This window comes from Panonychus citri, unplaced genomic scaffold (assembly GCF_014898815.1).
Source record: "Panonychus citri isolate SS breed McGregor unplaced genomic scaffold, ASM1489881v1 Contig00140, whole genome shotgun sequence".
In the NCBI taxonomy this organism is placed as follows: domain Eukaryota; kingdom Metazoa; phylum Arthropoda; class Arachnida; order Trombidiformes; family Tetranychidae; genus Panonychus; species Panonychus citri.
This window is the reverse complement of record NW_026515545.1, coordinates 591,173-614,502: the sequence shown is the minus strand read 5'-3', so window position 1 is coordinate 614,502 and position 23,330 is coordinate 591,173. Positions and strand designations below refer to the sequence as shown.

The 23,330-nt window shown below is 34.3% G+C and overlaps 3 protein-coding genes across 4 annotated transcripts; 2 read left to right on the top strand and 1 right to left on the bottom strand.

The window, feature by feature from the left end:
• The first annotated feature begins 4 nt into the window (after positions 1-4).
• LOC128394680 (serine-rich adhesin for platelets-like) lies at positions 5-2,419 on the top strand. 2 transcript variants are annotated; one of them, XM_053355035.1, is made up of 2 exons: positions 5-1,722; positions 1,771-2,419. In XM_053355035.1, the coding sequence occupies exons 1-2, from the start codon at positions 81-83 to the stop codon at positions 2,349-2,351; spliced, it is 2,223 nt and encodes a 740-aa protein (XP_053211010.1). In that variant the 5' UTR covers positions 5-80; the 3' UTR covers positions 2,352-2,419. The 2 variants fall into 2 exon arrangements, with proteins under 2 accessions (XP_053211010.1, XP_053211009.1); XM_053355034.1 differs by having other exon boundaries at positions 5-2,419.
• Positions 2,420-4,405: 1,986 nt separating this feature from the next.
• On the bottom strand, positions 4,406-12,437 carry LOC128394870 (fibroin heavy chain-like). The gene is made up of 3 exons (XM_053355240.1): positions 10,340-12,437; positions 4,998-6,703; positions 4,406-4,929 (listed from the first exon to the last, which is right to left on the bottom strand). Exons 1-3 carry the CDS (start codon positions 12,435-12,437, stop codon positions 4,474-4,476), a joined length of 4,260 nt encoding a protein of 1,419 aa, XP_053211215.1. The 3' UTR covers positions 4,406-4,473.
• Positions 12,438-18,440: 6,003 nt separating this feature from the next.
• Positions 18,441-23,197, top strand: LOC128394869 (uncharacterized). Its single transcript, XM_053355239.1, is given in 15 exon segments — positions 18,441-18,855; positions 19,067-19,137; positions 19,480-19,624; positions 19,689-19,828; positions 19,939-20,029; positions 20,103-20,401; positions 20,469-20,687; positions 20,759-20,869; positions 21,002-21,085; positions 21,142-21,292; positions 21,362-21,547; positions 21,629-21,749; positions 21,815-22,127; positions 22,129-22,593; positions 22,654-23,197. Coding segments are annotated over 15 exon segments (2,895 nt in total). The 5' UTR covers positions 18,441-18,785; the 3' UTR covers positions 23,083-23,197.
• Positions 23,198-23,330: the final 133 nt, after the last annotated feature.

Below are 23,330 nucleotides of genomic sequence, written 5' to 3'. Positions count from 1 at the left end.
GATTTTAAGAGAAATTATCAGTCAACTATCTCATCTCATCTATTCAATTACATTGAAATTGAAAAGTTACGATTAACAAAATGGCTTTAAGACTAATCAACTTAAGTGTTTTACTTTTATTACTATTCAACTATTCCTACGCCTCACATTCAGAAGCTGCAGCGGCTTCTGGAGCTGCTGCTAGTAGTTCGGGTACTAGTGATGCTAATGGTTCTTCTGGTTCAACAGCAACATCAAGTACCAAAGATTCTCAATCAGGTAACGATGGTGCTACTGCGATGTCACAAGCTGCAGCAGGAGCTTCAGCGACCGATAATGGTTCGGGTACTGGTGGTTCTAATGGTTCTTCGAGTTCAGCAGCAACATCAAATGCCAATGGTTCTCAAACAGGTAACTACCCAAGTACTGCTAATGCTGATGATTCTTCTAAAACAGAAACAACTGGATCCAATTCAAACGCAGTAGCTTCCTCTGGAGCTGATTCAACTGGCACAACTTATCCAGATATCTCAAAACCCACATCAGATATGTTGGCTTTAGAAATACCTGATCTATCGTATGGTATTGGTGGTGTTGGTGCTGGTGTTGGTTTAGGTTTTTTTCCTTATTTAGATGACTCCAATATGCCTGATGAATCGCCAGACATTAGTTCAATTTCAACTTCTCAATCCGAGTCTGAAGCTTATTCTGGTTCTGATTCTGACGAGTCAGATATGAAGAATACAATTATGTCAGTTCAAATGGGCCCAGGTGCTCCTCAAAATGCTCCTTCTCTGCCTGGTATGGATATGGATATGTCAATTATAACTAATTCAGCGAATAGTAATGCTAAGTCCGTTTCTCATTCTGGATCTGGTTCTGGTTCTGAAGCTAGTTCTGCTTCTGAAGCTGATTCTGGTGCTGTCAATGATTCTGAATCAGGTTCTGGCTCTAGTTCTAGCGCTGCTTCCAATTCTATCTCTAAATCTAAGTCTAAGTCTAAATCTGGTTCTGGTTCCGGTGCTGGTTCTGGTGCAAGTTCCGGTGCTGGTGCTGCTTCTGATTCTAGTTCAGGTGCTGTCAATGAATCTGAATCAGGTTCTGGCTCTAGTTCTAGCGCTGCTTCCAATTCTATCTCTAAATCTAAGTCTAAGTCTAAATCTGATTCTGGTTCAGGCGCTGCTTCTAGTGCAAGTTCCGGTGCTGGTGCTGATTCTGATTCTGGTTCAGGCGCTGCTTCTGGTGCAAGTTCCGGTGCTGGTGCTGATTCTGATTCTGGTTCAGGCGCTGCTTCTGGTGCAAGTTCCGGTGCTGGTGCTGATTCTGATTATGGTTCAGGCGCTGCTTCTGGTGCTGGTTCGACCGCTGGTTCTAGTTCTCGTTCTAGCTCGAAATCAAAGGGCAAGAGCACTTCTGAAACAGGAGATAATAGTGGATTAGGAATGATTCCTACTAGTATGATTGGTTCAACCATTGGCGATATGATGAAAACAGTCAAAAGTAGTTCTAGTAGTGCAACATCAATGACTAACTCTATGACTGATACTGATTCTGGTGTTAGGAACGGTCCTGGTTCAAGTTCAAGCTCAAGTTCAAGTTCAGGATCAACCGGTGGTTCACGTTCTAACGGTAAAAAAACTACAGGTTCAACCGCTCAATCTTCCGCTGGTTCTTCTGCTTCATCTACCAGTGATGACTCAAAATCAGGCAAAGCTCCTAAATCCAACACTGGATCTGGTTCAGGTTCTAGTTCAAGCTCAACTTCAGGATCAAGTTCAAGCTCAACTTCAGGATCAAGTTCAAGCTCAACTTCAGGATCAACTGATGATTCAGGCTCTAACGGTAAAAAAGGTTCATCCCCTCAATCTTCCGCTAGCGCTGCTGCTTCATCATCTACCAGTGCTGACTCAAAATCAGGCAAAGCTCCTAAATCCAACACTGGATCGGGTTCAGGTTCTAGTTCAGGATCAAGTTCAAGTTCAAGTTCAACTTCAGGAGCAACCAGTGGTTCAGGTAAAGCTACTCAATCCAACACAGGATCTGGTTCGAGTGCTAGTTCTGTCTCTAACTCGGGCTCTAGTGGAAACTCACTGCGACCCTCGAATAGTGTAGCTAAATCATCTTCATCTTCAAAGTCCACCACAGACAATAACGGAAAAGGGTATTCCTCGGGTTCAGGGTCATCAAAACAAGGAAAAGATAAACCAATTGGACCCAATTCCTCTTCGAGCTCTTCTGCAACTTCAATGGCAAACGCCAATTCAGTTTCCAAGCAAAACTCAAATCCAAAAGGTCCATCAGAGTCTGAAATCATGAGTATTAAAACCCCAGTAATGGCTATTGGTGTATCAGCCCCTGCCATGGCTGGCTAAATGAAACTTTTCTTGTTCATGTTTTAAGAAAAACGTTAATAATTCATAATAAATAAAAAATATCAATATTTGACAATTTTCGAGTTTCTTTCGCGAAAAGTATTAATCTAAAGTATCAGTACTTAAAAAAGTATCGACTAAAAAGCTCATCCAGAAAACAAACTTTTCAACGAAAACTTTTTCTGAATTCATAAATCCTACAAAGAGGTATAACAACCCTAACATCGACATCCTTCAAACACAAAATTAACAATTGTATTAGTTAGAATATCAAAAAACCACTCTAACCGTTTTTAAAAGTTCTAAAAAGGTCTGGTTAGGCCACAATTGGCGGTCGAAGTGTTTTTGTTTTTCGATTATATCGCGTAAACTAAACAGAATTTGATCGTGATTTTTTGTACGATTTTAGATCTTATTATGATCCATCGCCTGACAAAAGCTTTTGAATTAAATATTTTGCTATCTTAGGTTATGAACTTGAGTTTCTTTTCTTTCGATAAGCTCTTATCTCGTCAGGTCAACGTTTAGGAATTTATTTACGTAGATCAGATTAAACATCAGAGATGTTTTTTGCGGTTAAGTTTACCTCGATCTGAATGACAGCTCAGCAATAGTTTTACAAGTGTAGTTAGTGTAAACGTTCAAACCAGAATGTCTATTTTCTTTGTTTCTTATTCGTTTTTTATGAATTATCATTCATTCGAAATCTTTACCAAATTTTCAATAGTTTTCGAAAGTTAATAATTGATTAGTTTTGTGAGTTATTTATTTCCAATTATCACTGATTATGAATTATCGGTTCATCAAATCAACTAGAAATGCAAACTTGTTGATTGAACAAATTTAATAGAAACAAGACAGAGAGAAATAAAACTCAATATAGAAAGCATCCAGTGACAAATAGTTGCGAATATTGGACATCGAGCGCGAAACTATTGAAAGCTCTTCAGACCATAATCATGGACTACAACTCGATAAAATCTTCCAAATCGAAAAACGAAACAAAGGAAAAGATTAAGTTAAACTCAAAAACTCTCCTAATCTTAAAAGTTGTTACCAAAAAAGTTCAAATGATATAATATAATCTCATCAAAGTGATATTGTTGGTGCTTCTCTAAAAACTTTTCGAAGCCTGAAAAAACTTTATCGCACGCTCGTACCTCTCGATATCCACCTTAACCTGCTAACTGTGAAGAAATTATAAATCTGGATAAATTGAGAAATGAATTCGACAATGAAACTTTTTTTCGAGTTAGTGATGCTGATTCAGAAAAAATACCTATATTTGAAACAGACAAATTTCTCAATTATCTCAGCTCATCAGATCATGTTATGCTGATAGAACTTTTGGGAGGACACCAAAAATTTTCTATTTGTTATACACTTTTCACGTGATGGTGAAAGTTATGATTCTAACTGTTTATGCCTTAAGCTACTCATAATTAGAAGCATTATGGTCTAACTTGGGTGATCAAAGTTGTATTTATCGAATCAGATCACTCGCTTTAACAGGTAACGAAAGTAGTTATCGAAAAAAGCTCGAGTCCAGCTATAAAAATCTCTGATGTTTAATCTGATCTACGTAAATAAATTCCTAAACGTTGACCTGACGAGATAAGAGCTTATCGAAAGAAAAGAAACTCAAGTTCATAACCTAAGATAGCAAAATATTTAATTCAAAAGCTTTTGTCAGGCGATGGATCATAATAAGATCTAAAATCGTACAAAAAATCACGATCAAATTCTGTTTAGTTTACGCGATATAATCGAAAAACAAAAACACTTCGACCGCCAATTGTGGCCTAACCAGACCTTTTTAGAACTTTTAAAAACGGTTAGAGTGGTTTTTTGATATTCTAACTAATACAATTGTTAATTTTGTGTTTGAAGGATGTCGATGTTAGGGTTGTTATACCTCTTTGTAGGATTTATGAATTCAGAAAAAGTTTTCGTTGAAAAGTTTGTTTTCTGGATGAGCTTTTTAGTCGATACTTTTTTAAGTACTGATACTTTAGATTAATACTTTTCGCGAAAGAAACTCGAAAATTGTCAAATATTGATATTTTTTATTTATTATGAATTATTAACGTTTTTCTTAAAACATGAACAAGAAAAGTTTCATTTAGCCAGCCATGGCAGGGGCTGATACACCAATAGCCATTACTGGGGTTTTAATACTCATGATTTCAGACTCTGATGGACCTTTTGGATTTGAGTTTTGCTTGGAAACTGAATTGGCGTTTGCCATTGAAGTTGCAGAAGAGCTCGAAGAGGAATTGGGTCCAATTGGTTTATCTTTTCCTTGTTTTGATGACCCTGAACCCGAGGAATACCCTTTTCCGTTATTGTCTGTGGTGGACTTTGAAGATGAAGATGATTTAGCTACACTATTCGAGGGTCGCAGTGAGTTTCCACTAGAGCCCGAGTTAGAGACAGAACTAGCACTCGAACCAGATCCTGTGTTGGATTGAGTAGCTTTACCTGAACCACTGGTTGCTCCTGAAGTTGAACTTGAACTTGAACTTGATCCTGAACTAGAACCTGAACCCGATCCAGTGTTGGATTTAGGGCTTTGCCTGATTTTGAGTCAGCACTGGTAGATGATGAAGCAGCAGCGCTAGCGGAAGATTGAGGATGAACCTTTACCGTTAGAGCCTGAATCATCAGTTGATCCTGAAGTTGAGCTTGAACTTGATCCTGAAGTTGAGCTTGAACTTGATCCTGAAGTTGAGCTTGAACTAGAACCTGAACCAGATCCAGTGTTGGTTTAGGAGCTTTGCCTGATTTTGAGTCATCACTGGTAGATGAAGCAGAAGAACCAGCGGAAGATTGAGCGGTTGAACCTGTAGTTTTTTTACCGTTAGAACGTGAACCACCGGTTGATCCTGAACTTGAACTTGAGCTTGAACTTGAACCAGGACCGTTCCTAACACCAGAATCAGTATCAGTCATAGAGTTAGTCATTGATGTTGCACTACTAGAACTACTTTTGACTGTTTTCATCATATCGCCAATGGTTGAACCAATCATACTAGTAGGAATCATTCCTAATCCACTATTATCTCCTGTTTCAGAAGTGCTCTTGCCCTTTGATTTCGAGCTAGAACGAGAACTAGAACCAGCGGTCGAACCAGCGCCAGAAGCAGCGCCTGAACCAGAATCAGAATCAGCACCAGCACCGGAACTTGCACCAGAAGCAGCGCCTGAACCAGAATCAGAATCAGCACCAGCACCGGAACTTGCACCAGAAGCAGCGCCTGAACCAGAATCAGAATCAGCACCAGCACCGGAACTTGCACTAGAAGCAGCGCCTGAACCAGAATCAGATTTAGACTTAGACTTAGATTTAGAGATAGAATTGGAAGCAGCGCTAGAACTAGAGCCAGAACCTGATTCAGATTCATTGACAGCACCTGAACTAGAATCAGAAGCAGCACCAGCACCGGAACTTGCACCAGAACCAGCACCGGAACCAGAACCAGATTTAGACTTAGACTTAGATTTAGAGATAGAATTGGAAGCAGCGCTAGAACTAGAGCCAGAACCTGATTCAGAATCATTGACAGCACCAGAATCAGCTTCAGAAGCAGAACTAGCTTCAGAACCAGAACCAGATCCAGAATGAGAAACGGACTTAGCATTACTATTCGCTGAATTAGTTATAATTGACATATCCATATCCATACCAGGCAGAGAAGGAGCATTTTGAGGAGCACCTGGGCCCATTTGAACTGACATAATTGTATTCTTCATATCTGACTCGTCAGAATCAGAACCAGAATAAGCTTCAGACTCGGATTGAGAAGTTGTAATTGAACTAATGTCTGGCGATTCATCAGGCATATTGGAGTCATCTGAATAAGGGAAAAAACCTAAACCAACACCAGCACCAACACCACCAATACCATACGATAGATCAGGTATTTCTAAAGCCAACATATTTGATGTGGGTTGTGAGATATCTGGATAAGTTGTGCCAGTTGAATCAGCTCCAGAGGAAGCTAATGCGTTTGAATTGGATCCAGTTGTTTCTGTTTTAGAAGAACCATCAGCATTAGCAGTACTTGGGTAGTTACCTGTTTGAGAACCATTGGCATTTGATGTTGCTGCTGAACTCGAAGAACCATTAGAACCACCAGTACCCGAACCATTATCGGTCGCTGAAGCTCCTGCTGCAGCTTGTGACATCGCAGTAGCACCATCGTTACCTGATTGAGAATCTTTGGTACTTGATGTTGCTGTTGAACCAGAAGAACCATTAGCATCACTAGTACCCGAACTACTAGCAGCAGCTCCAGAAGCCGCTGCAGCTTCTGAATGTGAGGCGTAGGAATAGTTGAAAAAGTAAAACACTTAAGTTGATTAGTCTTAAAGCCATTTTGTTAATCGTAACTTTTCAATTTCAATGTAATTGAATAGATGAGATGAGATAGTTGACTGATAATTTCTCTTAAAATCTATCGCTTTTTATACCTAAAAAAGTCTAGGTGTCGAACTTAATTACAATACTTAATTGTAAATAATATTCTAAATTTAAAGTCTCAATTGCAGCTAAAGAAATATAATTAACTTTTCAATAGCATTTGTGTGTCTGTTTCAATAAGATAGTTCTGATCAATGTTTTGAAGATCATTCGTACACTTTCACATTTGAAAAGTTTATCAATACAACTGATTGAAATACAGGCATAACAACTAAATGTCCGGACTCATGACGATTTACCATTTCTAGAATATTTATCAGGTCAGATTTTATTTTCGCGACCAACAGCGAAAGTGTCAAATTTTGTTGTGTTCTGGTCTGAACTTTTCCATAGGCCATTGATGAACAGTGGCCTCTCAAAGTCGGAAAAGTGGTATGATTGGTATACGATATGATGATATTTGTTGTTACGCCCTGTATATTCCAGTTAATTGGTTTGATTAATCAGTTTCAGTTGGAAACGTGGTTAAATGAAAAGTGCCTTTTCAATGTATTCCAAAGGTTTCTGAATAAATATTTTGAGGATTATTCGTACACTTTCACATTTGAAAAGGAAACGGAATCAGTTGAAATGTGATTAACAAGCGAATAACCTTCCAATATATTCAAAGGCATCTGAATAAATATTCTCAAGTCATTTGATTTTCTAAAATGATCAATCTATTGTTTTAATGGCGAAAATATTATTTTCTAAGATTAGGTTAGAAAGTTATCGATATTTGTATTGGTGAAACAAGATTAAATTCATGTTACAATCTTTAATTGTGCTATTAATAGGAACATAATAAAAGTCAAAATTAATTGTTGGATTAGATCAGATTTGAATTGCATCTTGATCTTCCTCATTATTATCGTCTTGTCTTGACCATGTGAAATCGTTAGATGGATGTCTAAATATTGTCGATGTTTTGATTTTCATCACTGAATAAGGACCAACAAAACCAACAATTAAACCAATCAACATGAATAAAACGACTTCAACTTAAACGTTCATCTTTTTTTCAAAGATCAGTGCAATTGTTTATAGAGTGGCATTTTTTATTTCAAGTTTTTACAGCAAATTCAGTAAAGGCTTCGATGAATTATGATTTATCGTTTCCGAGAGTGAAAATCGCAATCGAAAATTCGTTGAGTTGATTTTAGTTATTATCAAAACGATAATTTGTCAAAATCAAATACATTTTGGGTTTTCACACAGGTAAATGGGAGGTGTGGTTCCTATTGTGGACAGCAATTGTAGCCAATCATTGCAAGTGGTTCCTGAGGTGTTTCACTAAACTGTGATATGATAATCAGCCCACCAAACCATAATTAAACTAGTATTTTAATAATCAGTTTCCCAATTTTATATTTCTCATCGTTCTTACGTTCTGTATTTGTAATCATCCCACGTTGGATTCATCCTTTTCAAATTTTACTAAAATATTATCATATTTTCACCACTTTACTTATACCGAAAGGATAAGTAGACACTGGTTAACAATAAAAGTTGCTTTAAATTATTTTAAAATACGAATTGACCAAATATTATTATTTGAAAAAATTTCAAACCAAAATCACACTTATCACAATTCTTCCTGATAGTCGCCATCTAGTGTCTCTTAGTTAATTATCTTCAAACTAATACTTCCCAGTCAACAGAAGAAAAATTGATGATCAACTTTGAACTTTTTTACTCAATTTTGATTCATCAAAATTTGTTGATTAGTTTTGATTTTTTTTACTCAATTTTGACTCAAAATTTTGTTTTGTAAAGAAAATGTTGAGTAAAATTGAGTAAAATTGTGTTTAAATAGAGTCAAAATTGGGTCAAAATAACGTCAAAATAAAGTAAAAATTGATTACAAATTGATCTAATTAGATTCTGAAAGATACGATTCTCAATCCCGAATCTGAATAAAAAAGAGTATGAATTCAGATGAAATTGACACCAAATCACAAACTCATTCATTGTGACTCTTTTTAAATCGATTGAAATTTGGTCAATTGACCAAATTAAGAAAATTGGTGACAAGAATCTATCGTAAGAATCAACGTCTTTTAATTTTGATTTGATGAATTTTGTCAAGACTTTTGGTAACAATTAAACAGAAAATGCAATAGAAAATAGATTTCAACATAGATATAAAATTTGACAGGAATAACAATTGGGTTTGAGATCAAGATTCAGTGAGTGAGATATAAACAATTGAGTAGAAAATAAATGATTCTGATTATTGAAAAATTTCAGAGATTTGAAGGTGAGTAAAAAATTGTAGAAAAATTTGATTGAAAATTGATGAAAAAACATTGTACTGATTTTGTACTGGAAGGTTAATTTGGCGTTTTCGTCTTTTAGAATCTTTGTCATTAAAATTTCCATGGGTTCATACGATTCATTTTGTTGATCAATTTCCATCTTTTCACACGAATCACTTAAATTTTCATCGATTTCCATTCTTTCATCACAACACTGATAAAATTGAGAAGATTCTTGTTGATTTGGCAATTCCATTTGATTCTTTTCCTCAGCTTGAATGATTGTTTTGATGTTAATCTTTGATCGACATTGTCGATGTAGAAATTGATTTTATAATTGAATCATTATCAAGCTACATGAATAAAAATGGCGGAAAATAGCTTGTTGTTGATCAGGAACCTGTTGAATGGCCTCATATTGGAAGCTTCCTTCACAATTAAATTCATTTTTCTCCATTTTTGATTTGATTCTTTTCTTTTTAATTGTCTAATCGAGAATAAATTCAATGAATCTAAAGAAAACATTCAAAATAAAGAAAATTAATGAAAGAAAGAGTGAAAAAAGGAAAAGAAACTGAGAGAGATGAAAAAGCTTTGAGCTACATGAAAATTTCATGTTAACAAAATCACAAAGATTATTTCAAATCAATTGATTGAATGAATACTTGATTTATTTCCAAATATTGATGATTACACTTATCACAATTAACCCAATTAACACAATTTATAAATTTTGGAAACAATTAAATCCGTAGAATATTAAGAAAAAAAGAACGGAACAAGAATCGAATTTTCTCAGTAACAGAAAAAAAGCTATTCAAATGTTACCGCGGTTTTTGAATCAGCTGTTCCAATCGAATTATTTTTCACATGTTGATAGCTCATTAGACGACTTTCTCACTTGTTTTGTAGAAATTGTTCTATTAGTAGATTGTTTGGATATTTGTAGTTGAAGATTCGACTATTGATGAAGATTCCTTTCGTCTTGACCATCTCAAGTGTAATTATTTCCAATCGCTCAGGATCCTTTTCGATTATCTCATGTATGTGATCCAGTGTGAAGTTGAAGGTGTTGGTGTAACCTTTGAATTTTATATTAACCACTCGACTTTCGAACAATTTTCCATAGAAGAAATAATTACCATTGATTGAACAGATTCTTATTATTCTGAAAAAATTTCCATCTTTGAGTTTGAGAACAGAATCATCTCTTGTTTTCTGGAGAGAGTAATTTTGAGTCGAATATCTCACTGACTTGACACACATACTTTTATGGAATTGAATATGTTCAAAACTATCATAGAAATCAAATCTTCGTAACAGCAGCAAATCTCGAATAACTTGTCGACTTTCATCAATGTCTTGAGTTGAATCTTCAGCTATAGTTGTTATTATTTCACTTTTGTGATGATTAGTTTTAAAAACTCGATGTTCTTTAGCAGACAAACACCAAGTTTTAACTTTAGATTCCATCATTTCTTTGTGTTTACAATCATTTAGGAAAACTCGAACAAGATTCTGAGCAACATTAGACGTTCTTCTAACTTTCTCCTTTAGAATTCCCATTTTGTTTTCTAGCGGGTAAGCAGAAAGTGATGCAAACTGTCCCAATGCAGCTACTGACTCAGGGAGATGAGATAATATGTGTAAATTGTATGTGAGTTGATTCTTGTCATATAAAATTTCAACACCCTTTTGGAATTCACTGATCAGATTGGTGAGTTCGGTTCTCATTTGAAGATCAACAACTTGAAAGTTGATAATGGAAAATATTCTAATAAGACAGCAAATGTTATGGAAGGCACGAGGAGCAATTAATCCTTTAGCACAAGAAAAAAAATAATAACACAAAAGACTGTCGTATTCAGATGACTTCCAAAACTTGAGATAATCGAAATTTCTTGTTGGTCGTGGAAATTCAGTTGGAACTCGAACTGATTGTAATCGAGAACCAAATTCACGCTTGAAAAGGTTTCGATCAATTCCAGTTGCCATGACTTGTTTCACTTCACTTTTCAACCATCCACGCAAAATGAGTGAGCGAAAAATACCAAGAACGATGCAATGCATCGGCTCAACTGCAAATCCTCTGACGATGTCGAATTGATTCACTTTGAGTAGAGGTGAAAGACCAATCATACCAACGAATTTATCAGTTTCGCCATTATCATTATTTCCAGAAAGATGTTTTTCGTAAAGAATAAAATCTTCTTTAGTTCTTGATAGAGCTTGAATCTGTTCAATTGGTAGATTTTGTAAAGTCGAGCTTTCCTGTGACTTGTTGCTTCGACACCAATCACAGCCATGTTTATGGTTGAACTGTCTTACATTTCTCAAGTAAGCACGCATCGGTGCATCAGCTATAACAGCAACCAGGTGAAATGTTGCTGAAACATCTTCTTGATTAGAATCTTTCCAAGTTATAGGTGAATCTGCCAATGAATTCAACTCTTCTACAATAGGAGTAAGAAATAGATCTACTGCCGGTTTTTTAGTGCCAACAAAAAGTCCAGTTAGGAAAAAATTTTCACGGCGGATTAAATTGTTCATCTCATTGATTGTTATGAAGATTGGAAAAATAGCTGCAGTTGAACTGTTACCAACAGCCACTTCATCTGCATGAAGAGTAAATGTCAATCTTTTTACCGATGAGTCTTTTCCAAGAGCCTTGATTCTTTTCGCTTCCTCTGAGTTGCAAATTTCCGTTTCTCCATGAATAGATTCATCTAAACAGGAAAGAGGTAGAGAGGGTAATTGATTCTCCAACTGTTTTCTGAGCAAAATGTGCAGAAAGTATTTATTAGGCTCAAGTGAAACAGGTAAATTTTGTTCGCCACAAACCATTGATCCAAAATTTTTGGGCTCACCAAAAAACGGTCCATGGAAATGATTATATTCACAGATTGTATATACTCCAATGGAATTTGTCTTGGCTCGCTTGTCCCAAAAGTATCTAATGTTGGGTAATTGATTTTCACCAGGAAAGAATCTATTCAAATACATATTGAATAAACTAACAATTTTTTCACATGAAGCCAAACAAACACCTCGACATACGAGTATCGATGATAAAATAGCTTCAACATATTCTGATTTTTTCGGCTCAACTGCTGAGCAATCGAAATTCAAATCAGAAGAACATGAATCAGTTTTAACTGAAGATTCATCACACGTTGAATCTTTTGGTGAAACCGAAAGCAAGGAAATGTCACTAATAGAAGTACTATCCTCATTTGGCTGAAATGATGAGTCTTCATAATCAGATGAATCACTAACATTTGGTAAACCAAACACATAATTTTCACAAAGTAAACGATGAACACGTTTCCTTTTATGTTTATTTGCTTGCGAAGCTTGAATAGACATTTTAACAAACAAATTTGTGTTAATTGAAACAAATATTTAAGATAATGATTTTAGATAAACACACAAATCAAAAGAGGAAATGGAAACAAAGTAACCAACAGTTTTATTTATCTTCTCAAGAGATAAATAAAAAGCATAATTTAGAATAGAATAAATTTATTCTATTCTCTTTATTCTCTTTATTCTTTTAAAAGCATAAAAAGCATAAAAAGCATAAATTCTAAATAGAATTTAGAATAATTAAAGTTCTTTTCCAACCTGTTGCCTAGTAACAATAACTGATAAGCGGTTTTTTCGCATAAACGTGTTTCTCTTAATCATTTTACTCTCATCACGTTTTAGTTGTTTTTGTTTTTTCAACCTTAATTAGTATTAATTAGTGATTTTTATAAATTCGTTTTTTTATTGGACTTGTTTATGTATAAAAGTCACAAAGTGTTGAAAAATAATATTTTTAATCGTTCAAAAAAGACAAGATTGGTAACGGGTCAGCGATCACTATTAGGTGTTCTTTGTAAGCTGATGGAAGGTCAAAAATTAGTTGTCTCTGTAGTTAGAGTCGAAGACTCTAATGGTGATGTGAAATTCCATTCGGATACAAAATCAAAAAGAATCTATTCCATCAGAATTCGAGAGGATCGTGTTCATACTCGAAATTTGATCACAATAACCGTCGATGGATGTAATCCTTTAAATGCTATGTTAGTCTCAGTCGGAGGTAAGTTCAACTCAATTCTCGAAAAGAAAATTCTCTAATTCTGATTAATTCTGATTTTCTTGTAGATGATTCTAAAGATTTAATCGAGAGGTATAAAAATTTCGGTGTCTACTCACTAGATTATCATCTTCTCGATCAGCACCTCCACTGAAAAAAGATCAATCATTGGTTCAAGATAGAGAACATTAAGGTTGTAAGAACAATGGTCAAAGACTTAATGCTTACTAAAGAAGATTTCAACCAATTCATCGAAAGAATTAAAAAGATTGAAAGAAGAGAGAAAGCAAAATCCAGCCAATCAACAGTCAATGAGCAATTTCCAGCCTTAAACAGTTCAGTGATTGAGCTTGAAGATGCTTCCTCCGAATCTGATGATTCATCATCGGATTATGAAAATGAAATCGAACATAAAGATTCATTGAAAGAGGATTCTTTGTTGGAACCAGATATGAATTCGGAAGAAAAAATTAATGAGAAAGGTAGGATGTATGAAAGCTTAGAGAAGCTTCGAGCAATCGTAGCTGATTCATCATCTGTGAGTTCGAAAATTGAATTCTTTCAAGAAACTTTATCCATTCTCGAATACTTGGTGAAAATGAACGAAACTTTCCAGTGTGTGGAATTTTATCAATCGTTTTCGAATGAAGTGGACAGTATAAGATTCATTCCGGAAGAAGATGAAACATGCAAGCAGGACTCAAATACTATTCTTATAGAAGGTATTCTGCCTGTACTTTCTCGGGGCTACAATATTGCTATGAAACAGCGAAATAAAGAGAGATGAACCTGATTTTGGCCCAGCTATTATGAGTTTGCTCATTAGATATTCATTTCCTGATCATTGGATACAGGGAACAACATTGCAGGGCACAAAAGGCCGTCATTCGCTAATCAACACTTGGAATCACCTTTCTCCTCTCTTATTCCCTGCAGAATCATGTCGATAATGAATTGGGAGAGCTTAGGTTCAGAGCTTTACTAGGTGAGTAACAAGCTATTAATCTTAATCAAGAGATATTTGAAAACTAATTATGCTTATCCTGCTTATCTAGATCACTGCGTTAGAATGGCTGGTAAAAATCCTGATAAGACCACAGAAAAATTAATGGTTTCAGCGTTTTCGAAAGCAATGCACTACCAGCGCACCAAACGTCCACAGGTTATAAAAGATGGAAAAAAACATTCATCTAGTGACCACAGGTATGAAAAGAAAAATAAGGAGCCTTATGATTCATCCTCGAATAAAATCAAAACTACGCACGCTGGTGTTGACTCTGGAAGACTCAGATGTTGGTTCAAGTAGTGGAATATTCAATCAAAAAGGTCAAAGGTACCAAAAATCGAGTCAGTGAAATGATATCGTTGGTCGATTCAGATAGTTCACTTAATGAACAAGAATCAATTCAAAAAACTAATACTGTTGACAAAACTCGCAAGGATAAAGATCTTCATTCTGAATCTTCAGGATTTATTGATTCGTTTAGTAGTGTTGATGGCCAATCAACAAGCTCACCCGTTACCCGATCGTCAAAAAAGAGCTAAAAGTCCAGTTTCAACTGGACCGCTATGGAAAAAGAAACGAATCGAGATTCCATTAACTCAAGCTATTATTCCCGAAACACAGAAAGTTCCGAAAGAATCTCCTAGCACAAAAGCAAAATCTAGCGATCAAGATTCCATTATTTCTCTCTTTTCACCCATGATTGGAACGCCGATACAACAAAATGAAGATACTCAACAAAGTTCCATTTCTCCTGGTGCCAATTCAGAGAAACTTTATGTGTCCGCAACATCACCATTGATGGGAAATGTTCAACCTATTAGAGATCTAAAGGTTTTCGTCGAAGCAGATTCAGAAGAACCTCAAGATGAGGAGGAAGACAAAGTTCAAGATGATAGAAAGGTTGCGGATGGAGAAGAGGAAGAAGAAGAAGAAGATGGAGAAGAAGATGGAGAAGAAGGTGGAGAAGAAGGTGGAGAAGAAGATGGAGAAGAAGATGGAGAAGAAGATGGAGAAGAAGATGGAGAAGAAGAGGAAGAAGAAGAGGAAGAGGAAGAAATTGATGAGAGAGAGCAACAAAATGACGACAAAGGTGGATTACAACAAGAGGGTGACAAAAAACACTGCTGTTTCTGGACCTTCTCGTGCCAATCAAAACAAGGAAGTTGAAAGCAATTCTAATCTTCAAGAATCAAGCTCTGGAAAAAGTGTAAAGAGATGATGAATCTTCTGAAGATGAGACTTTGCCTTAGTGATGCAGAAAGTAGCTGCAAAGGCTAAAAGGACAAAAAAGTCAATTAACAAAATGCCATAATCAACATTTTTTTTGAGAAATTGATTCTTTGGGTTAATTTTTTCAATTTCTCCAATTTTCAAATGTGATTTTTTTCTATTTTTCTATTTTTTTCTACCTTTGTTTTCATCTCCCTTTTATTTCTTTTCCCTATTTTGATCAAAAATTTGATGTCTCTCGAGACTCAAATTAAATTGATTATCAAATCAGATTCAATTCAAAACAGGAAAAATTATCCAATTATACATTTGTGATGCAATCTTAACTGGTTAGATTCTTCATCTTTGGGTTTATTTGACGATATAAACTCAATGGAGTCTCTTGTAATTGTGAACACTTGTATTTACCCTTCCTTACAATTCAGTTCAATTTTTCAAATTCAATTTTGTATTTATTTTCCCATATAATGTCACAGTCAAGGCAAAAGTCTACTAAGTCAAGTTCATTTCCAAATGTTGATTCCTTTTATAAAACCTCTGGTCAAAATGTGTTAAAACAGTTGCAACGCAAGATTGTTAAAAAAAGTTCTGGCGCTCAATCTACCCAGGCCAAGTCAACCAGTCGATCTCAATCTCCTCCTGCTCCTTCATCTCCGACTTTGATCAGTAAGAAGCAAAAATAAATCATTCACAGCCAACTTGTGACACAATTCGAAAGGACCCAAACGGATTATATGCTGTTATTCTGCCTAATTTCACCGATCATAAAAGGAAAAATTTAAATCAACCGATTTTGATAATCGTGGATAAAAAAGATGTCGAAAATTGTGGAATAACAAATCACGAATCAATTGTGCAATCAGCAGGGAATCAATTCATCACAAAACTAAATTACATGCGTATTTCGTTCAAGTTCATAGCTCTAGCAGGTGAGTTGTAATTTCATTGAAAATATTCATCAGAAAGAGACTCAAAGTAATCATGTATTTGTTTTCTTTTCAGAATCTATTTCATTTACAAAAACTTAAACAGAATGTGAAGTATAATGCAGAATGGAGAAACTTGAAAAAAGTTATCAATTACACAAGCGAAATACTGGAAATAAATATCGATCCTGCTGTATATGAAAACGATTTCCCAGATTATGTGTCAATCGAAAGTGACGAGTTGAATAAATTACTAGGAATAGAATCTCATGGTGGAGAAAAAAATCCATCAACTGTTCTTAATGAGACCAAAGACTCTGATAAAACCCAAGTGAAGGACGAAATTGCCCTCGTGAAATGAATTTCCTGACAAAACAAAGCGTGAAAAGTTTCAACAACGATTCAACAAGAATTGACTAGTTCATCAGAGGAATAAACAATAAGCAAGAAAGAAACACGAGCCGAAAAGAATCGTTTTGAACAACATTCTCGAGAAAATCAGAGATTTGGAGAAAAGAAAAGAAATTTTATCCAACATTGACAGTAGTGGAATTATATTACGCTCGGTGATTGATTTACTTCAGGATATTGTTTTTATCTTAATGAGAAATATCAAACGATGAATCAAAATTTACATCATATTCTGACGACAGATTCAACGTATAAGAATACTAAAAGGTGAGTTGACTAAATTCAATAATTGTATTCAATGAATTAATTCTCATTCTTTCTCATTAGAATTTTATTTTCATAGAAAATTGCAACTCTCTTAATCTGTACGAAACGGCAATCAAACTTTCAAGATCAGATCCTTGTTGCCTTGCATATCAGTTGACGAGATTGGCCTTTCCAAAATCTTATTATGAAAACGCTACACTAGGCAAGAGGTTATATACTCATGAAGAATTGAATGAGTTCAAGCAAGTCATTGAAAAAGGTCTAAAGAGCAATAAACTTCCTCTTTGCTTCGTTTTTGGATTTTCTAATCAGTTCGAAAAGCCTTTTGAAGGTGATTTTGATCCAGAATTAGGACAGTCCAGACTGGATGCATTATTTGGTAGGTTTAATCGACAAAAATTCACCGCTCGAAATTAATCAAATCATCTTTTTCGTTTTTTATCTTCTAGATCACATTTTCCGTAAAAGTGGACAAATGAGCTACACAGAAGAGAGTTTGAATAAAGTTAGACAGCGAATCATTCGAGTCCTATCTTCATTGAATTCGTCCAAGACAAAGAAAAAGGTTAAATTCTCCATAGGAAATGATTCTGATGATTCTGACTCAAACCAACACCTTGATTCGAATCAAACAGAATCTAATGATGGAGAAATATTCAAAAGCAAAATATTCGAATCTATAAAAAGAACTTGACATTATATTATTATTACTCTTTTTTGAAAAACATTTATTGAATTATTTCGAATAAAGCAAAACTTTCTATGAGATAAATTTCCTATCATCGTTATTCTGACCGTAGAAAAGTTTCAATTTGATTGAGTAGAAAATTTTTGGTTGAATCAGTTCAGAAAATGGAAATACTATCGCGAGCAAGTCGGCGAAAAAAGTATTTTCTATGAATTTCAAACCCATTTTGAAAATAGCCAATATGAAATATGTCTATTTTCAACTTTGGAACTTGCAAATAATGATTCAATTAATGTAGACGACAATTGTTTTTTCCGCTTATCAGCGGAACGAACTCAATTCTCCGATCAATTCAGTCAAATTTGTCATTTAAAGCACTTTGACTCAAAATTGAATAAAATTAGAATCAATTTTTACTCATCAATTACTCTACATGTACTCAAAATTGACTAAATTTTGATTTTCTGTTGAACACAATTGAGTAAAAAATGACTACTTTTGAACACTTTTTTACTCAATTTTTACTCAATTTTTCGTTGACTCAAAATTGACTCAATATGCAATTGAGACATTGTTTTTGACTCAATGTTGAATCAAAAATGTTGACTGGGTTTTTAAATAATTGTTTATGATTGTTGTTGTTTCTTTATACTTCATTTGAGTTTCATTTTATCTGATTCAATGGTAATTGAGTGCACTCGACAGCTATTGAATGTATCTAATCAAGAGCGATCATAATAGGCATCATTGTATCACTCCTCTCAATCCTCCTCGAGATTGTCATCGTTGGCAATTGTATTTCTTTCATTTTTCCTAAATCTTTATTTACTATTTACAATTATACACTTTCTTTTTGCTGTTTTTTCTTAAATAAGTAAATAAATTTTCAAAGTTTTTCTTAATTCTTTGAAGCCTTTGATTGTTGTTTTTTAAAATTGTAATGTAATAGTTAAAATAAGTCACCAACACTCGGCTAATTACTGCTCGTTTCAAGTTTGATGATTTTGACAGAGAAAATTAACATAATTTCGCTTTTTATATATCAATCATCATTTCATCAATTGTTGAAATTGTAACTGTAAACCGATAAATTAACTGTTCCATCATGTTTTCAGTCAAATTTAACCTTTTCACATTAATAGTGTTAATCAAATTCATACCAATAGCAAATTGTGGTAAGTTCTTTGTACTAATCAATAGAATCTTTGTTAATGAATGAGCCAATGCTTTGAAAAGAGAACCAAGCTGAAGAAATGTCTTAAAAAATATAAATCCGTAGTTGTATAAATTGTATATGGATCGTTTCGTCCAAACTCGTAGCTGTTGATACGATGGACTAATTAATCTTTTTTAATTAAATTTGTTTTCTCATTGATTTTTCAATAGGGTATCTTTTTTCTCGGCCTATGAAAACACCAAAAGCCAATATTCACATAGAGGCAACACTTACAGATAAAGTAAGTACCCGTTTCTTGGATAATATCATGATCATAATCTATTTAGATGTTTTCAAAAAGTTGACATCTTGAGATTTCAAATTGTCTTAATGTGATAGTCAAGATGCTTATCAATTGACATTGGAAAAACTTGCAATTAATTTCACTTTTATTCTCACTTTTATTGCTTATTATAAGAAATCTACAATAGATCAGCTTCAAGGCTTAAAAATCTTTTTATAAAATCTCTTAAATCAAAGTGTTTATGCCCCATTAAACATACAATATGCTATCTAATTGTTTAAAATATAAATCAATTGTTCAAAGCGAAGTAATCTGAACAATTTTTTTTCTAAATTCTAGGAGGGACTGAATAGAAAATGGTCAATATCTGAACATATGGCAGGAACTTCAAAGTCTCATGGTAAAATTCATGTTACTGGGGAATCACAATCATTTTATGTTTTCTATGATCATTCAGTTGATGATAAACGTTTGATTATTTCCGGTAAGTTGATTAGCGAATCAAATCATTTTAGAATATAAACCAAGCTTATTTTCTCAACAAAAAGACTATGAATGTTACCAAATGTCAAAAGACCAGGACCTATGGTCAACTTCCATTCCTGGTATCCGACAATCGTTACTAAGTTTAATACTTCTGACTGGCCCTTCATTCATTTACCGGCTTTCTGATAAATCACTAAAATGGGTAAACTAATAAGAGAAATTAAACTTTAAAAGGCTATTGTACATTCACTGACCATCACTAATCACGACTTTTGTTTTTTTAATGCAAAAATGTATCCACCTATTTTACAGAACACAATCGATGAAAATATGGATGGTACCTCGATTAGTACAATGACCACTATTTTAGATGAATCGCTCAATATAAAAGTTTACTTTAAAAGTAAGTTCGATATCAGTGGTACAATTTTTCATCAATTTGTTTCATTTCGTCTTCTTCTTTTATTTCATATTAGGTGGTGTTAATAAAGAGATTGAAAATGCATTTCGTATAGACTTTGATGGCTACTATAATATGCCCAATACGAGTTTTATATACAGAATTAGCGAATCATTGGTTCTTAATATTCTCAGTATAACCCAAATAGATGAGAATCTTGATGTCAAAGTACAACCGATCACAGGAATTGGATGCCCAGATTATTTCCAATTAGAACGAGAATTTCCCAAGCTTACAACTCGTCAACTTCATTTTACATTCACCGAGACGCTAACGTCAGATCTAAATAGTAGTAAAACCATTTTGAATGTAGAGGTAAATGATTTTCTGATTAAGGTCATCATTATCTTATCACAATGAAATTTCTCTATTTTTTTATTAGGTTTATATAGACGGTGATAAAAAATTGACTCGAATTGGTGTTGACGATGATTATACAATCAGCGATTTTAATCTAGCGGTTTCATACTATTTTAAACTCTCCAAGTGTCAAATAAAGTCATTCGATAGTTATATGCCTGGACTTATTGGTGGTCAGTTGGACATCAATGAACTAACTTGGATGAATGGGCAATTTAAATACGTTGGTAAAACCATTTATGTAAGTGAATTCATCCAACCTTTGAATAGGTATGACAATTCCCTTTGTTTTTGCTTCTATTTCACTTTTAGGAACCAAGAGCTCGTGGTATATTTGATACATGGGAATCAGTTGAGTACGGACGAAAAATTGAGGGCACTAAATATGACAAAGTTGTGACAACTCAGTACATGGCAATATTGGTGCGATTATTGTTTCTCTCTAATGTTTATATGATCAGAATAGAAAACAATCAGATTAATGGAAACACCTTCTAGTTTGAAGAAACATTGATTAGTTTATCAAATGGTCTAACAATTTATCTTTTTATACAGAGCAATCCAAATGATTACGAATCAACTTCCATTGATTATGTTCCTGTGGCTATGGTTCGAACTGCTTACAAAAAGGATAATATGGTAATATTAAAAATTTTTTTATTCTTTAATAACACTAACTAATTATCCACAATTAGGGTAAATATTTTGTTGCAGAATCGCGGAGACGAGATATCTCTGAGTTCCAACGAGCGATAACAAAAGCCCAATATCAGAACTTATTTAGTATATCTGATTGTTTCGTCCGAGAGCAAAGAGTAATATTGAACTTTGAAATCAGAAGTGAAGGTAAAATTTGATTTTTTGGCATAAATTTGAATTCTCATTACGATTAATTGTTTTGATTTTTATTATTAGAAAATGGTTACACGTGCAGTGTTGGTACCCAATTTGCTGAGGATCATTTTTACGAATTCAAGGAAAGTTTCAAAAATGTTCTTACTAAACAAATATCCCCGCTGCGAATAGGATCAATCTATCTTGATTTCCATATCGATAGGATCTCAGCTAGAGTTGAATTTTTCGAAAGGCCACCTCTTGAGAGTAAGATGAACGCAAGAAACTTTGGGCTGATTTCATATATTATACATTGAGAGTATAAGAATTAATAGTTTCCATTTTCAGAATCTTTTCAGATACGAGATGCTAAAGTCAAAGTGGACAATCCAAAGTTGACCTCTGGGGGTATTATTGCTAAAAATATCGATGAATGTTTGAAAACCCAATTGAAAGAAAATTATTTCAAGTAAGTGAATTGCGACTCAATTGAAATGTGACAACTGAAATTTATTTTACTTCTTCCATTACCAGAGAGATCCTTTACTGTCCCTCATTGAATGGACTTTGTTTGAACATTGAAGATCCGAACAGTTTGGAGGAAACTGTTGATTCGAATATTGATTGTAAACTTTACTATTTTCCTCTAATGAATCAGTATCGGTTAACAAAAGAAATTGAACTTGCTGATAAATCTTCACTTCGACTTGATAACATGCCGATCTCCTTGAAATGTGATAACTGTACAACTGCAAGTAAATCTCATCGATATCGAATAACCAATGTTCTTGACTATACTTTTTCGATTTCTCATAAACAATCAAGTTTCATGGAAATTCAAAATCATCAAAACTCATCTCAACAGACAAATCTGTTCACCCAGTAAGTGGGCTATTCATAGTATCGGTGACTGTTATCGTACTTGTGTCACTCCAAATAATTTTGACTGTGTTGCATTTTCTTATTGCTCCAATGGAAATTCTCATGAATGTCTCATTTCCAGTGCTCTATTTATACCAAATGCTACCGTGTATGCAAACAACTGTTCAACCTATTCAAGAAATTTCCTACTCGAATATCAGAAAAATCCAAACCAACAATTTTACGATATCTCAGATGATGATAGTGTTTATTCATGGACAGTTGACGATTGTGCCGCTCAATGTTCACAATCCCCTAAATGTTTCTCATTTCAATATTGTTCCAATAATAATCAATGTACTTTTACAAAGACTTCATACCCAGTTAAAAAGGTGCGACATGACATTTTTTGCAATGTTTATACTCGTAAGTTAAAGTGTTCTAAAAGTTATGTAAATTTTATTGATAATCACAACTTTTTTATTACAGCAAAAAATCACAAGAGTTTGTAGCACTGGTACTACCCTGGTTTCGGAATTCATTCTGGTGAGAGTAAATTGAACATGGAGCAATGTGCAGCTCTTTGTTATAACTGGAGGCGGGAAGAAAGCTGTAAATCTTTCAACTTTTGTCCTAAAGGTCGACTTGAAACTACTTGTCAGTTGACCCAATACATGGTTGGAAACCCAAATGTTGCAACTTCCCCCTCGCAAAATTGTTACAATTTTCAACTACTAAAGAAACTTCAACAACGTGAGTCCAATCATGAAGCATTTGCACCGAATGATGATATGGCTAATGCAGCTACTTCCATTTCGTTGGCCTTTCTTGTTGTTGGTCTTGCCTTGGGAATCGCTACCACCTCAATCTATCATATGATCCACAATAGACATAAATACAGGGTGACTACTGTACACCAAGAGCAAGATCTTGATTCTTGATTCTATCCTCTTTCAAAAGCAAATTACGTTTTTTACCTCAAATTAAAACCTAAACTACTTCAATCAAATCATAACGAATCGAAATTTAGACAATAAAATACAATTAATGAATTGATTCATTAGATAAAATCCAACTAATTATTGTGTTAAAGCCAACACAATAAGGTTTTAAATGATTTTTCAATGTGAATTAGAAATGAAGAAATGAAGAGTAATAGATGCTCTTTGATGGATAATATTCTAAGGAC